This window comes from Fukomys damarensis, unplaced genomic scaffold, assembly GCF_012274545.1.
Source record: "Fukomys damarensis isolate Sample0158 unplaced genomic scaffold, DMR_v1.0_HiC HiC_scaffold_8, whole genome shotgun sequence".
Lineage (NCBI taxonomy): Eukaryota > Metazoa > Chordata > Mammalia > Rodentia > Bathyergidae > Fukomys > Fukomys damarensis.
In genome coordinates this window covers 21,905,149-21,918,548 of record NW_022900920.1, presented here as the reverse complement: position 1 = coordinate 21,918,548, position 13,400 = coordinate 21,905,149, and the positions used below count along the sequence as shown (strand labels likewise).

The 13,400-nt window shown below is 31.1% G+C and overlaps 1 protein-coding gene across 1 annotated transcript in view; it reads left to right on the top strand.

The window, feature by feature from the left end:
- Window positions 1-1,597: 1,597 nt before the first annotated feature.
- Atrnl1 (attractin like 1) overlaps window positions 1,598-13,400 on the top strand; it is a 656,020-nt gene continuing 644,217 nt past the window's right edge. The window contains exons 1-5 of the mRNA XM_033761235.1: window positions 1,598-1,602; window positions 2,230-2,313; window positions 3,554-3,667; window positions 8,716-8,844; window positions 10,238-10,446. Coding sequence (XP_033617126.1) covers window positions 1,598-1,602; window positions 2,230-2,313; window positions 3,554-3,667; window positions 8,716-8,844; window positions 10,238-10,446 — 541 coding nt within the window. The remainder of the gene's footprint in view (window positions 1,603-2,229; window positions 2,314-3,553; window positions 3,668-8,715; window positions 8,845-10,237; window positions 10,447-13,400) is intronic.

Here is a 13,400-nt window from a genome sequence, read left to right as displayed (position 1 = left end):
TTTTTTTTTTTTTTTTTTTTGGTACCAGAGATCAAACTTGGGACCTTGCACTTGTGAGGCAGGCTGCAGAATCACTGAGCTAAATCCCTGGCTCGATATAAAGTTTTTAATGTCTGTTTTTGTGATACTGAGGATTGAATTTAGACCTTTTGCATTGAGCTACATCCCCAGCCCATTTTGTTTTTATTTTATTTATTTATTTATTTTTGAGACAGGGTCTCACTATGTAGTTGAGACTGACCTGGAACTCACTATGTAGCCCAGGCTGGTCTCGAACGCACAGCGATCCTCCTGCCTCAGCCTCCTGAGTGCTGGGATTACAGGCATGTGCCACCACGCCTGGCTTCCATTTTATTTTTTGAGACATTAAGTTGCTAAGTTGCACAACCTAGTCCTGAACTTCAGAGTGCTCGGATTACAGGTGTGTGCCACCACACCTGGCTGTTTTACTCTTTTTTGTGACATCAGTAGTAATGTCCCTATTTCCTTTCTGATATTTTTTATTTTTCTTTCTTGATCATCTTTTCTAGGAAACTATTAATTTTATACTTCATAAAATCATTTCTTTTTTTTAATTACATGACATCTGTGTCAGGAATTTCTCAGTATTTTTTTCTTTCCTTCCTTTGACTGTCCTTTGGTTTAACTTGGTGTTCTATTTCTATCTTTTTGAACTCTAACCTTAGACAATTGATTTTCAGTTTTCCAATATTAATGTTTAGAGCCACAGTATAAATTCTCCGGGTTAGCTTTGTTAAACATTTTGGTATGTTCTGATTTTAAAATTCATTAAAATATTTTCTAATTGTCTTTGTGATTCGTAAGTCTGTTGCTTGATTTTTACACATTTGAGGATTTTTATATTTTTTATATGGTAACTGTTCAAGAGGCCACTCCTAATTGCATTGCTTTTGGAAATATCATTATTTTAACCAACTATCATTGATTGATTAAATTGGTTTAATTCACTGCTTTGTTACATTTATTTCTGTGGCTAAATAACAAGTAGCTATTGAAAGAAGGTAGGGATTACTATCTGTCTGTCTGTCTATTTATCTATCAACAGGGTCTCATTCTGTAGTCCACGCTGGCATTGAACTTGCTTTGTAGCCCAGGCTGCTACAATTCTCCTGTTTCAGCCGTGTGCCACCATACTCGGCTGGGAATTAATTTTTTTCATTATCAACACTGGCTTTTTAAAGACAGTTATTCAAAAACACAGAGTTTGTATGTCAGTGCGATCTGGCTGTGACATCTGTCACCCATTGAATGCTAGGGTTGATTTGGCCTATGTGGCTGGCTAGCTGGTTGTCCCCTTTCCCTTTCACCACTCCGTGTTGGTTCCTCCTGAAGTGCACTCAGTCAAAGAGGGTAACGGACCACCCCTGATTGATAAGGACTGTTTTTCTCCATCAAGGGTATAGAAGTAGCTGCACTGCCCTGCTAGAAAATCCAAACAAGCTTCAAAAATACAGGGTTCAAGAAAATCTGGGAATTCGAGGTTCTGAATTACATGTTACCAAAGATTGCCTTCCTAGGTATCAAGATTGCACTTCCTTTTAAGGGTACTATTTCATAGGGTTTTTGAGGTATTTAAATGAAGTAGAAAATTATGTGTTAAAAATAGTACCTGACTTACAGAAAATGCTCTATTTTTTATTACATGAATATGAGAATTTAGAAATTAGTTGCTCTTTAAAAATTTTTCCATTTACCATTTTAAAATTGGTTGAATTCCGTTACTAAATATAAATTGGACAAATGAGGAAAATGATAATAAAAATAGGTAACATAACTGTGAATTCTGATGGTGGAGGCTAAAAATTTTGGTGCATGGAAAACACATAACTAACAATGTATCTTCTCAAAATGAGATATACACTGTTCCATAGATATACATCTTTCAAATGCATGCGATTTTCCATTTTTGGCCTTAAACTAATTTTTGTGCTGATATGATTTAATTTAATTTACTTTGCACCAGTTCTGAAGCCTTCAGCATAATGTTCAAATTTTCAGTGGCTTTTTCCACTATATAAATTGAAATTACCATATATTGTTTTCAACAAATCTTAAGTTTCTTTTCAGATATAGAGAAAAATAGGGCAATTTCAAACTTTCCTTGGGTTATAAATGTTACCTCCATTTCAGCTTGGTGATTTTAAAAATTTTCTCATACTCTATATCTTTAAGTTATGTTAGGGTAATTTCATGATTTTTCTTTTCTAGGTTAACAGAACCTTCTGGATATTTAACAGATGGTCCAATTAACTATAAGTATAAAACTAAATGTACATGGCTAATTGAAGGCTAGTAAGTATGAAATTTGACTTGAATCACTTTTATTCCATAAAATATAGAAATGATCATTTTAATGCTAAGGTGTTAATAAATATAATGACTTTATACTTAGATAGTGTATTTAATCATTTATTATTGGAAAATATCCATAATATAAATTTGTGGGGTTTATAACTTCTAGGCATCACATTTATATAAATTGTAGTAACTTTGGCTTGTGATAATAGCTTAATTTATATATTTTATTTTTGAATTACATTATTGTGGCATTAAATAGAATAGGTGTATTTTGGCTTTTTGAAAATACCTTGTTTTGGAATTTGAGAGCTCTGTAATATTTCCTGTCAATATAAGCTATTGAATTATCTATTTGGCATTTTGCATCTAAAGATTAAATAGAACATTTTGTAGAAGAGTTAATTATACAATTAGGTGTTTTTATAATTTGAATTGGAAATTGAATTTGCTTATTTAAATATATTGTGTATATATCAATTGGAATGAATACTTTTAAAACTATTTTATAATAATAATACTACTAGGGGTCACACTATCTTATAGTAATAATAATAATAATAATACTAAGGGTCAAACTCATGACCTGTGCTTGTGAAGTAGGCAGGCGTAGTGCCACTGAGCTAAATCCAAGGCCCACTATTTTACAATTATTATCTGTATATTTGGAAAGCTTTTTGTTGTTGTTTAAAAAAATTTTTTTTAAAAATTTAAAGCTATTCAGATACCTGGTACCAAAAAAAAAAAATCTATTAATTCTCTACTGTGTACCTATAGTCTGTTTAATAGTTTATCACAGTAAGATCTGTTAATTAAAGGACTTAGTGCCTCCACTTAAAGATTCTGTAGAAATGAAAATTGTTGATTGAATATTATATTTTGAAATCAACTTTATTCAATTGCATTTTGCTGTGGTAGGATGCACCCATTTTTGTAAACAAGAAAATTTTAAAGGTTTTAAATTATGCATATAAGCTGTGTAACCTCTATTTTAATAAAGACATAGAACATTTTCTATTAAAATTTGTAGAAAAGGATGCACAGGAGCTGTTAATATATTTTGAAAATTGCACTTCATTTTTTATGTTATATGTGATGGTTTATTAATCTAGTCTGGTGATTTAAGGATTTGTAGAAAAATATATAAAATAGATCTTTAATAAAACAATGTCTAAAATTTCTTTAGACTGTGTTTTGTATGTTATATAGTAATTTAAAATGTATTAATTTTTTTCAGTCCAAATGCAGTGTTAAGATTAAGATTCAATCATTTTGCTACAGAATGTAGCTGGGATCATATGTATGTTTATGATGGAGATTCAATATATGCACCTTTAATAGCTGTACTTAGGTGAGTGTATTTATTTAATAGACTTATAGTTAATTATAGGAAGATAAGTAACTATATAATTTGTTAATTTGAATTGATCTGTATTCAAACATTGTTTAGATATTAATGACTAAGTTTCAAAGATTATTATGTTTGTTGTATACTATGTCAGTTTAAGTATGTGTTCAATAATGTAGATACTGATTTGCATAGTATACTCTATTGGAATTATAGATTTCTCCATATATATTCTTCCTTCTCACTGTGTTGAATTTATTCTTTTAAAGTGGTTTGAATATATTTTAAGAACTATGTGTTTTGGTAGATGAGTGCATTTGAACTGAGAAACAAAGACTTTTTGTGGAACTGAGAATTAAACCCGGGTGCATTCTCAGCAATCACTCTGCTATTGAGCTACAGCCTAGTCCCAGAAACAAATACATAAATGTATGCCTTTTTATTTTAGTGAAACAATGAAATTTAAAATTGTACAAAATGCTTTAAGTTATGCTTTATTTCTTTAGTAAAGGAGGTACTTTTACTAGTTCTCAAAATGTGTGAGTTTTTACTGTTTCAAGGTATTTTATTAATACTCAAATAAAACTAATTTTTAAATTATAACATTTTAGCTATTTATAAATATTTTCTATGTATGTATAGAGTATAAAAGTTTTATCAGTAAGAGAAAAATATATTGGACACAGAAAAACACATGAAGACGTAGTGTAGATATCATCCCCCATCTCTTGATTTAAAGGACTGTACTCTTTGTATTTCACTGGCTAAGAATCCTTCTTAACTAACATGATTGTTAACCAGATTCTGATTATATCTTCTTTTACTTTTATTATTTATGTAATCTCTGTCTTATTTTTATTGTTGAAAATTCACATATAATTAAAAGATTATTGTTCCCATAAAATTATTTATTTTAACTTTTCTTTTTGCTGTTTATGTCCAAATACTCTATCAGAAATGTGAGCTATTTTTCTTTTTTTTGCCAAATATGCTAAGATTTCTATTTCCAAATCACTATTTCTAAGTGAATTTATACCTTAAATACTTATGGTATTGCTATTTCTGAAAATATTTTCAGAATTTCTTTTTTGAGTTGTTGGAACATTATAAAAAGGATAGTTTCAGGTAGTACTATGTCTAAGGACAGTAGATAAATAATAGAGTAGAAGCCTGTGAATAATCATGTTTTAAGATAATTCATCTTAAATTACCTAGTTCATGAGAACTAGGTAAGATCCTGGGTTTACACATTTATTTTTAGTAATTTAAACATAACTTTACTATCATTACTCATTTTATGACTCTGTTAACTGACCATCATTTAAATGTGTATCTTTTCACTTACTTTTCGAGTACTCTTGTGACTTTGTATTAATTAATGTTGATTCATTGACATTCTCACCAATTCTTTCCTCTTAAAGAAATCTTTTACAATTATCAGGATATGTGTCTGTGAAGATAGGAGTAGGAATTTTCATTAGGAAATGTTCCTGTTATTTATCCTGTGAGAGATGGAAAAATCATGTGTATTAAATATCCACTGATGCTGGGCATTGTGCTGGGCAGTTTAACCCATTCCCACTGTATTGAACCATCCATGGTACATGCCTAACTCTCCCATCAGGCAGTTTGAATCACCAGTGGTACATGCATAACTGTTTTATGAGGTGGCATAGGATAGTCCCATTGGGTGGTACAAGCCGCCTAATGGGACAGTCATGCGTATTTAACCCCATCATGAGCATATGAAATGTCATCTGATCCCCACAAAGATCTTGTGGGAATACTATCATCCCCATTTTACAGTTGAGAAAATTGAGACTCAGAAATTATTTACTTCTAATAGGTGATACAGCCAAGATTAGAATTTCAACCTTAATCTCTTGATTTAAAAGCCTTTATACTGTTTTAGCTTCACTTCTGCTATGAATAAAATTCTAATTATGTTACACTAGTTTTATAAGTGTTTATTGGTCAACAAACTTTCTTTCTGTTTTTGATGGTATTAGGGATTGAACCCAGGGCTATTTTGCATGCTACACAAGCACTCTTGGAGTGAGTTACATCCTCAAACATTTGGTAACCTACTTAATTCCAAAGACTATATAAGCCCATAGGTTATTGTTCAAACTAAGGTATATAGGTCACTGGAACGAATTCAAACATCAACTATCTGGAGTTGATTCAAACTTCATAGAGTAAGACCTTCACAGATTGTCTTTACTTCAGACAGTATTTACAAGTTTTGGAGATTTCTTCCTTCACTTTGATCATCTGGCTAGAAATTTGGGGAGGGGTCCCACTCTTCCCTAAAGTTTGATAATTTGTTAGAATGACTCATGGCTCTTAGTAAAGTGCCATACTTCTGACATTAGCTTTATTGTGAAGGCTAGACACGAGCCAATAAAGAGAGGCACTAGAAAACGATCTAGAAGGCTCACAAATGCAAAACTTTGTCAACTTAGGATGTGGTAACCATCCAGAATATCAATTTATTTTACCAACCAGGAAGCTTACTTTAGTTTTAGTTTTTATTGAGGTTTCCTTATATTTACTTGATTGGTTAAATTATCAATCATAAATCATGAGGTTGAGTGCAAATCTTCAGCTCTTCCATCTTTCTCCTCTTTTCAGAAGTCAGACTGATACAATGTGATCACAAACTTGATCACATGGTTGGTCTTGCTAGCATGGCTGTCCACTATTTGGAAATGCTTTTTTATTAAATCTTAGATTAACTAGGAACTAATTATGCATCACCTTATTGGCATAACTTTTCAGAGACACTTTATCACTTGGGGAATTCTAAGAATTGAAAGGCTGTGTTCCAAGAAGTAAGGACAAAGGATAGCTAGGTTCTTGCATACATAATAGTTATGCACAATGAGTACATGAAAACAGGCTTTTCACATGTAAGTACTATAATCAGGTTATGAAAGAGGATTGTATCATTTCAGATAATGAGTGAAAGGACACAGAGAAGTCAGATTATCCAGTACAAAGCAGCAACATCTACTCAGTGCTCATTTTGTGCTAGTATTGTGCAAGAGTAATTTATGTTCATCGTTTAATTCTCACCGTGACCCTTTAGATAGATAGTATTAGTGCTTTTTCACAAATGGAAGATTAAGGCACAGAAAGTTACTCTGAGAGGCCCAGAATTGCCTGTCTGGGAAGTGGTAGAATCAGAATGAGTCCATGTTATATAATTTTAGACCTTACTTTTTCAGACACTGTAATAGTGCTTCCCCTACACAAAAGGAATTGAACTTTATCTTGTAGGAATGTGGAGATTGGTCTGGAATGGAGAAAATTTTTTCTTTGTTTGCTGGACAATCATGTTTTTGATAGTGTATTTGGAATAGTCATATGGAGCAGTAATTTGAGACCTAAAAGGAAATGTTCCTTCAGAGAGTAGATGGGAACACTAGCAGTTCATTGTCAGTTCAGTCCAGATTCAAGTGTTAATATGATTCATTCCTAAACTGAAGTATAATCCTTCAGTGGGTCTGACTTAAACTAGTTCACTTCTTCTCCCATTGGAGTTCCCATTCAAAATGAGGATCCTGGATTCCCCTTTTGTTTCCCTACTTGTGTAAAACTTTTGAAGTCCACTGTCCCAAAGCCCTCATGTTTCTTACCTCTTCCAGTCTCATGCAATTTTGGAATAAGCATATGCTTATAAGAGAAGTTGCCTCAATGCTTGTGCTAGCTTTAGATGTTAACTCTCTAATAACTTTAAGACGACTGTTTTTTGTTTTTATATACGAACATGTTATTTTACTACATGGCTTGTATTGCAGTTTGAATTGGTCCAGTTGGTGTGTTATATAATAAATGCAAATCCCTTTTTGTTCATTGCTTCTAAAACATAATCATGCAAACAAATCTGCTCTTTTTTTTTGCTTGTTTCATAGATATCTCAGAGGCTAGCTATAGCTGTGATAAAAACCTGGGAATATTATTTTTTTTCAATGTACTCATTTTGATATAATCTCACTACCATGAAGCATCTATGTGTATGTGTAACTAAGTGATATAGAATTTAAATTCTATCAAAATCTTTTTCACTTACAATCATAAACTAGTAGATATAATAATAACTAACATTGAGTTGATTACTTTAAAAATAAATTTGAAAAAAATTATTTTGCTATAATGTATCATTTGTCAAGTATGATTTGAGTGAGGGAATTCAGTTCCTAGTGGTGCCTAAACATGAATAAACTTGGTGTAAAGGAATTGAATATTTGAATTGTGCAATTTTGTTTTTGGCAGCTTTTTTTTCTTTCTCCTATTGCATATTTTTACAAATTTAGAGAGTACTATGGTATCACTAAATGAAGGTATGTATTTTTTTCCTAAGAAAAATTAGTTTAAAAAGGAGAGGTACTAGTTACTTAAATAATTTGTGCTTTTGTACATTTATAACTGACACCCAACCCAAATTAATTTTTATGTGTTCAAATAGACCTGGAAAACAATATTTTGTTTTGGAATAGTTATCTATTAGTATAATTTATATAAACACAACATTTTTAAAGGAGCATAAAAAGCATTCATTTTAAAATTACCTTGAAACATTTAGATGTAGTGTATTGGCAATGTACAGTTTTAACTAGAATTTCATTGTAGTCATGTAGTTGGTGTGGAGCATTCATTCTAGCTTCACTGGAATTTGCAATTATTGGGAAAAAGGTAAAGTTATAGATCATTTGTTAAAAGTAGCATGGTGGCTGGAAGTGAAGCTTTATATATGATATAAGTAAAAGACCACTCTGTAGTCTTTTATTGCAAAATGGAAAGCAGGATAAAAGGGAAAATTGGGCACTGTAGTCCAAATGGTGATAAAAGGAGAGTAACATGAGAGTCCATGTGTGTTGGCAGTAGTAGTAGAGCTAATTGGGTAGAAATGGGTAAGGACTAATTTTAGATTTAATCTTCTAGTATCTATTTTAATGATTCTGATAACACTTTTGAATAATTTTATGTGATTAATATTCATATGTATACAGTGGCTCTACTCGGTGTTCAATTTTTCTCTCTTTTAGTGGTTTGATAGTCCCTGAAGTAAGGGGAAATGAAACTGTGCCTGAAGTTGTTACAACATCTGGCTATGCACTGTTACACTTTTTTAGTGATGCTGCATATAATCTAACTGGTTTCAACATTTTCTATTCGTAAGTATTTTTTAAAAAATTGTAATAGATTTATATACTTAGATTTAAGAGTTTACTGGTGGCTTTTTAAAATAAATGTCTTATAAGTAATAGATTTTTGTAACTTAAAGAGTTTATTGTTTGTTTTTATTAATGTCTTCTATGTTCAACATGTGTTAAATTCAAATATGTTAAATTTCAAATTTATAAGATACCTTCCTAAATGACATAAAATCTTTAATACACTACAAAATGCTATCTGAGCCTTTGTTAAAGTAATTTCTAAGTCTTAAAATATTATTTTAGCAAATTAAGTTTGGTTGAAAAATTTTTATAAAATTTAAAGTGTTTTTTTGGGAAATTATTAAGTAAACTGACACAAATTAATATAATTTTACTGATAGGAGCAGGTGCATGGACTCGCAGGTGCTCTTCAATTACCTTTCTGTGCTCTATGGTATTTTACTCGTAATTTGAAGAGAAGCATGGGAAATGAGCTTTGGTAGTCCTCTCTTTCTGGGCTTCCCTGGATGCTATATATACTTTATGTCATTTAGTTCCCTTTAAGTCAGTTCTGTGATTGAATATGTTTTCCATTTTAGAATATGACTACACACTGTCTGCTCTAAAATAAGAAAAAATAATTTTCATTGAAAATCTATTGTGAATCTGATGCTTTCTATAAGAAATTTTTATATGTAGAAACTATAGGTAAAGTGAAGTAACCAAGGATACTTTCAGATACTTTCATAGGATTGGCCACAGAACAACTCTACAAATTCATTTTTTCCTTTCTTCATGAAGTTAGAAATTAATAAGTAGAGAATTCTTCAACAGATACAAAGTATTCCGAATATCTCTGAATCAGCAATTTATTATAGGACGTCTTTATTCTACAATGTATCCAAATATATATGGAAGGAGGAATAATATATAGACTAATCAAATGAGGAACCTTTAAATAAAATATGATTAACCATCCCTTCTCTTTCAGAAGAGTGTATAGATGGTAGGCTCTTCAAAAATTGTATAAGTTGTACCTTTGCTTCTCATTTGCTTTCAGGTATTTATGAATTTATTTTCTGTACAGTATATTTTTAAAACCTTTGTATTTATGTCTTTACAAGTGTTGTGCATAGATCTGTACAGATCCTGCAGCTATTACATGTATAGTCTTTGGATGTTTGGAGTCTTGGTATCAAATTAAACTTACTGAACTAAAACTAATTGCAAATAAATACTAATGGAATTGCACAAGAGTAAAAGGGTATAGAATAAAGGACTGAAGTGATATTGTAGTAATTGTATTAATAAGCATATAAGACACAGTATACAATTTATAATTTATAAAGTGTCAACCAATTTTTTTTCCAGTTGTCCTTGAACTTGAATATACATGAATTATATTTTACAGAATCAATTCTTGTCCTAATAATTGCTCTGGTCATGGGAAATGTACAACTAGTGTCTCTGTTCCAAGTCAAGTATATTGTGAATGTGATAAATATTGGAAGGGTGAAGCTTGTGATATTCCTTACTGTAAAGCCAATTGTGGCAGTCCAGATCATGGTTACTGTGACTTAACAGGAGAAAAACTGTGTGTCTGCAATGACAGTTGGCAAGGTAAGTATGTGGTGTGTAATAGTTTCTGAAACATTGATTCATGTATCTAATAACACAAATTCTACTTTTATTTGTTTTAGTTTGCACACAATCACATATATTTGTTTTTATTTTTAGAATATTTTTAATAACCTGCATTTTCACAAATAGGATGGTAATAGTTTTGTCTACATGCTATATTGAAGATTAAATGAAGTTTTAGTTGAAAATTTTAAAGTTGTAGTTGTGTGATCATTATGATGTTCTGTAATTTTTTGGTGGAATAGCCAAAGATTTGATGACCTCCCTGGATTTAACGTGTGATGTGTTCAAATTTGACTTATAATGGGTAATATAAATATGTATTGCAGAAATAAATGCTTATCTCACAAGGTACATTATATTAAACTTACTCCTTAGGAAAGGCTGACCTCTTGTGGCTATTTTTAAAGGACCAGAGAAAATACTTTTTCAAAAAGTATTTAAAAGGTAAATGTTTTTTAGCTGCTTATTGTAAAAGTAAGGTTTTTGGGAAAGAATTCTTAACAATTTTTATAATATCTATTATGAAAACTTACTTTATACTGAAACATTCTGCTTTACTTACATCTGGGTATAAAATAATAAATTTTGTCATTGTAGAATTAAATGATAGGTATGGTTATTGATATACCTACACAACCAGAGCCTACCCATTGCTAATCATATTTACATATTAAAAGGCTTCCTTTGTTCCAAAGTCCTGTTGATAGAAGGAACTTTGATTGACTAATCACATTACCCAGACATACCATGAATGACTTGTTGAAACACAGTGTAGAAATGCTAGCAGTGCTTCCTAAATAAAATAAGTTATGTGCTCTTCGTGTAGTACATTCATCACTCTTGGGATGACATTTTACAGTGTTACTAACTCTTAATACTTTTCTTAGAGAAATTATCATTAGGTTTTATATAAATTATGCTATTTTAAGTCCAAGTTACATAATTAAAGAATATTAGTTTTATCAGCCACACAATGTCATTTATTTCTTTTAAATTGAATTTGATTGCCTATCATGATTCTGACAGATAAAAACTTCTGTGTTTTTTAATTATGGGGTTGTGTTTATAGGGCTGTTTTAATCATTTCTGACTTTCTTTCCTTAAAATGTATCTTGAGATTTTTCTCTATTTCAGCCTTGAAATTAAAATAACTTCCTTTCCTATAAGGAAAATGGTACACCAATGTTAATTTGAACTAAGGCCTGAGAAATAGAAATGTGTAACTTATACATATAGTGTTTTTCAAACTGTCCTTCAACTACTCTCTCATTTCAGTAGTCTTGGAAGCAAAAGAATACATTTGTATACGATTCCCTATAAACATCTCTGAACTTCTGTTCTTTACTTCTGTTAGTCCTTTGAAATGCTCTTTGTTCTGAGAGTCTTGTAGTACAGAACTACTTCAAAATGGGGAAGTGAAGACTTGTTCTGAAAAAGTTGTAATCTTATTTGTATACATATATATGCAAATACATGTGTGTGTGTGTGTGTGTGTGTGTATATATATATATATATATATATTTGTAAGACATGCATATTTGAAATTGGGATAATGTGCAAGTGCTTTTTAAAAGATACAGAATTCAGGCAAGTTTTATACTATCATTGAATCTTAATAACTAAGGAATTGATCTCTGAATGTGAATATTTTGAGACGAGAAGGCTTGGTGGAATGCTGTTTTCAAGCCAATGTATAGATTGTTTACTTCAAACCCAGTACTGCTTCAAATTTAAGGAAGTAAAGCTAAAAGTAGATATTATAATCAAAATCATTAAAGAAAAATGATATTTTAATTTCAAATATATAGAATGCGAAAAATCAGTGAGAAAAAAAGAGATTTATTTCTAGAACAAATGAAAAATAATATAAGAAGTAGAGGCATTTGAAAATGAGGGCTGCATAGACAGCTCTTATGAGACTCAGCACCTGGCAGTATTATGTAATATGTTATTTGGAATGGATACTTTAGGTTAAAATAATTTTAACTCCATTGTATTTTTGTCTTTTGTTGTTGGTTAACTTACTCTGTTTGGCTTTGTGCCTAAATATGTATATTTTAAGACTGAACATCATCCTCTAGGAACTGGGGTTTTATTAACAGTACACAGAGGAAGAGCCTAGTTGTATGTTAAATCTTAGATTTCCTTCTTGACGCTTCCTTTGTGCTTCTCTCATGTGGATTTTGTGTGCCATGGCTTTCTTTAGTTTTTCTATAAAACATCTTTAAGAATTCTGCTCAGCCATCGCTGTATTTACCCCCTAACTTTCTTATCTGATTCTTTCTTAATAATTAACTGCTTTCATCTTTTTTACTATTTGTGACAAAACAGCATATAATTTTCCAAATTATATAGGAGTATATTTTAGTGATAAATGGCTAAGGATAGATTTTAAGGATAGATAGACCACTAACACTGCTCTCCACCCTTTTCCTGGGGAAAGAACTTTTTAAAACAGTGAAATAAGAAATAAAGTTTTTGTAAATAGGGAAGGGATGAGGGGGTGAAGGGAGGGCAGGGATATGGAGAAAAAATGAGAACCAAGACCTGTCATGTAAAGGTACAAGATCCCAGTGATGAATGTAACTGTACTGTGTACCTAAAATGTACCAATAAACTCAATGAAAAAAGAAAAGGTGAAATAAGGAATATAAAAATGCTACATGTAACATTTTCAAAAGCACACAGGTTTATCGTGTAGTGCTTAATTTTTTCATAATTAATAGTTGGAAAAGAAAATGAACTACACAAATGAAATAGATCAGTAAAAGGATAGATAGATACTTGTATAGATTCATCCACTTCTGACTTTAAAAAAAGTAGACCTTTGTAGATGGGGAGGGGAGGAGGGGGTGAAGGGAGGGCAGGGGTAAGGGGAAAAAATGAGAATCAAGAGTTGTCATGTAGAGGTACAAGATCCACAATGAATG